The 3,618-nt window shown below is 42.2% G+C and overlaps 2 protein-coding genes across 2 annotated transcripts; both read right to left on the bottom strand.

The window, feature by feature from the left end:
• Window positions 1-246: 246 nt before the first annotated feature.
• Window positions 247-1,614, bottom strand: LOC138874905 (uncharacterized). The gene is made up of 2 exons (XM_070153700.1): window positions 997-1,614; window positions 247-810 (listed from the first exon to the last, which is right to left on the bottom strand). Exons 1-2 carry the CDS (start codon window positions 1,612-1,614, stop codon window positions 247-249), a joined length of 1,182 nt encoding a protein of 393 aa, XP_070009801.1.
• Window positions 1,615-1,680: 66 nt separating this feature from the next.
• On the bottom strand, window positions 1,681-3,242 carry LOC138874904 (uncharacterized). Its single transcript, XM_070153699.1, has 4 exons — window positions 2,805-3,242; window positions 2,437-2,724; window positions 2,108-2,394; window positions 1,681-2,035 (listed from the first exon to the last, which is right to left on the bottom strand). The coding sequence occupies exons 1-4, from the start codon at window positions 3,240-3,242 to the stop codon at window positions 1,681-1,683; spliced, it is 1,368 nt and encodes a 455-aa protein (XP_070009800.1).
• Window positions 3,243-3,618: the final 376 nt, after the last annotated feature.

Below are 3,618 nucleotides of genomic sequence, written 5' to 3'. Positions count from 1 at the left end.
ACGCCAACAAATAAGCCTGAAATTTTTCAAAAGCATAGACAACGGCAAGAAGTTCTTGCTCAATCACAGTATAATTCATCTGAGCGTCATTGAGTGTCTTGCTTGCATAATAGACAGAGTGAAGAATCTTGTTATGACGTTGGCCAAGCACTGCCCCAATAGCTACACCACTGGTGTCACACATGAGTTTGAATGGAAGAGACCAATCGGGTGTGACAATAATAGGTATCGTGGTGAGCATTTCTTTCAATTCCTCAAAGGCTTTGAGGCACTTCTCGTCAAATACAAACTTTGTATCTTTCTCAAGGAGTTTTCATATGGGATTTGCAATTTTAGAGAAGTCCTTGATGAAATGCCTATAGAAGCCGGCTGCCCCAAAAAACATCGGACACCTTTAACTGAAGTAGGTGGAGGAAGCTTGGAAATGATCTTGATATTTGCCCGGTCAACCTCTATGCCTTGTTTGGAAATTTTGTGGCCCAAAACAATGCCCTCGTCCACCATGAAGTGGAATTTCTTCCAATTTAGCACAAGGTTCATTTCTTCACATCTCTTAAGCATTTGTCTAAGGTTGTCTAGACAATGCTCAAAAGAATCACCCATGACAAAGAAATCGTTCATAAAAACCTCTAAGAAATCCTCCACCATGTAGGAGAAGATTGACATCATGCACCTTTGGAAAGTAGCCGGAGCATTGCATAGCCCAAATGGCATCCGACTAAATGCAAACGTCCCATATGGACAAGTGAATATTGCCTTTTCCTGATCCTCCGGAATATCAATCCATGAAGTAGTAGAATGACCTTCCCGCTAGCCGATCAAGTATTTGATCAATAAAAGGCATAGGGAAATGGTCCTTGAACGTAGCACTGTTTAGCTTCCGGTAATCCATATAAACCCTCCATTCGGTCACTGTTCTTGTTGGGATGAGCTCATTTTTATCATTTTCAATCACGGTCATGCCTCTTTTTTCGGCACACATTGCACTGGACTTACCCAAGAACTATCGGCAATGGGGTAAACTACCCCGACATCCAACCACCTTATGATTTCCTTCTTTACCACCTCCTGCATGGAAGGGCTTAACCTTCCTTGATGATCCACACTTGGTTTACTCTCATTCTCCAATTGGATCTTGTGTTCGCAAATTCCGGCGGGAATCCCTCGGATGTCCGCAATTGTCCACCCAATAGATTGCCTATGCTCCTTCAAGACATTCAACAATTGTTCTACCTGCACATCATTCAACAAAGAAGAAACAATTACCGATAGAGTATCATTTGAGCCAAGAAATTTATACCTCAAGTGCGATGGAAGTGGTTTGAGCTCTAGTTGTGGTGGCTCAATAGTTGAGGGCTTTGCAGGAGGAGTGACTCTACTCTTCAAATCGAGAGAGAGATTCTTCGGAGCATAGGTGTAGGACCCAAGCCCTTCCAATGCATTTACTGATACCATATACCCCTCCATACCTTCACCATCGAAGTTTACCAAAATAGCCGCCAGCACCTCACCGAGGCATTGTTCTTCCATCTTCATTTCAATTGCATATTCCACCTCATCAACAACATCAATCACCAAGATGATTTCATATTCATGTGGTAGTTTCATACCCATGCTTGCTTGGAATATGACCTCTTCATCATTCACACGGAACTTGATCTCATTCTCGTTCCGAATCCATTAGCGCTCTTCCTGTAGCAAGGAATGGTCTTCCAAGATGATAGGGATCTCTTTGTCAACTGCACAATCAATGATTATGAAATCGACAGGCAAATGGAACTCTCCCACTTTTACAAGCACATCATCGACAATTCCCACCGGTCTCTTTATGGAACAATCGGCCATTTGCAACCTCATAATTATAGGCCTCGACATACCTAACCCCGCTTGTCTGTAAATAGCAAGAGGCATTAAGTTGATGCTATCCCCATTATCATAAAGAGCTCTTGCAAATTCACGTGCCCCAATAGTGCATGGAATGGTGAAAGCTCCTAGGTCTTCTTTCTTTTGAACGGTGGTTGTTGCAATGATGGAACTAACCCGATGAGTCACATTCACCACTTCATTCTTGGTGGTTCTCTTCTTGGTAATCAAGTCTTTCAAATACTTAGCAAAACCCGGCATCTCTTGAAATGCTTCCACAAATGGAATATTTACCGATAACTGCTTGAGAATGTCATAGAACTTTTCGAGTTTGCTATCATCAACCTTCCTAGCAAGTCTTTGAGGGAAAGGAGGAGGAGGTCTAGGAATAGGTGGTAGAGTTTTTGGTGTCTCTTTTACCTTTTCCTTTATCTCTTCCAGGTTCACTTCTTGAACTTTCAACTCTTCCGGAACCTCTTTAGCTTCAACAATAATTTGCTTTTCAACTTGTGACTCAACCTCTTGTTCGGGCTCTCCCACATCAACCACTCATCCGCTCTCTCCTTGTAGTACCTTTCCACTCCGAGTAGTAATTGCCATGATATGAGAAGTTGGACCACTCCCACTACCCTTTGGGTTCGCAATTGTGTCACTTGGAAGTGTCCCATTTTGCTTTGGATTTTGTTCCCTAGAGAGATCTCTCATTTGCATCTCCAATTTTTGAATGGATGCGGTATGAGAACCAACAAGCTCGGTCATATTCCTCATAGAAGTGTTGGACCTTTCTTGATTTTGCAATACCCGTTCAAGCATGCTTTCCAACTTGGAATCACTTGAGGAACCTTGATTTGAATATTGCCCCTTTGGTGGAACATAAGGGTTTGAACTCCTATTTGAGAAGTTGTTGTTGTTGTTATTTCAATTTCCTTGATTTAAGCTACCTTGGTCATTTCGCCACTGTTGGTTGCCTTGCCTTGCGAGTTAGGCCTCCATTGATTTTTTTGTCCTTGACCTTGGTAGTGTCGCCTTTGATAGCCTCCTTGAGAGTTGTTGACATAGTTTGCTTCTTCATAATATTCATTTGATGATGGTTGAACATCTTCCACCACATTTACCTTCTTCGTTTGGCTTTCAGTGAACATTTTTGTCAACACATTGACTTTGGTGGCAAGCCCTGCAATTACTTGATTCTCCTTAATCATGTTGGTCAAGGAGGGAGAACCATATGCAATTCCACCTATGGTGTCCTCTGAGTGCCAAGCTTGATTATGTTTTGTCATTTTGTCGAGGAATTGTGTGATCCTTGCGAATGTGTTATCTATAAAAGATCCATCAGCTGCATTCTTGGCTATAAATTGGTTCATAGAATCTAAACCCATGTAGAATTTCTCCAACAAAATAGAATCTGGAAAACCATGATTGGGCTACCTCACCAAATATAACTTGAATCGATCCCATGCCTTATGTAGATGTTCTCCCGGTAGTTGCTTGAAAAAGAAAATTTTATCCCGGAGCTCAGATTTCTTGCTTTGCCGGAACCATTTAGCTAAGAATGCTCGGACTAGTTCAGGCTAAGAATGAATGGAATTTGGTGGCATATTTTGAAGCCATTTCCTTGCGTCCCCAGCTAGTGAGTACTTGAACACCCTCAACCATAGGGCATCATCTGAGACGATATTCTGCTTGTGCATCGCGCACACACCCAAGAAGTTTCTAAGATGTTGTGTCGGATCATCATCAGTGGAATTCCTGAAA

The sequence above is a fragment of the Nicotiana sylvestris genome, chromosome 8 (genome assembly GCF_000393655.2).
Source record: "Nicotiana sylvestris chromosome 8, ASM39365v2, whole genome shotgun sequence".
NCBI lineage: Eukaryota > Viridiplantae > Streptophyta > Magnoliopsida > Solanales > Solanaceae > Nicotiana > Nicotiana sylvestris.
The sequence above is the reverse complement of the archived record's forward strand: the minus strand, read 5'-3'. Positions and strand labels throughout refer to the sequence as shown.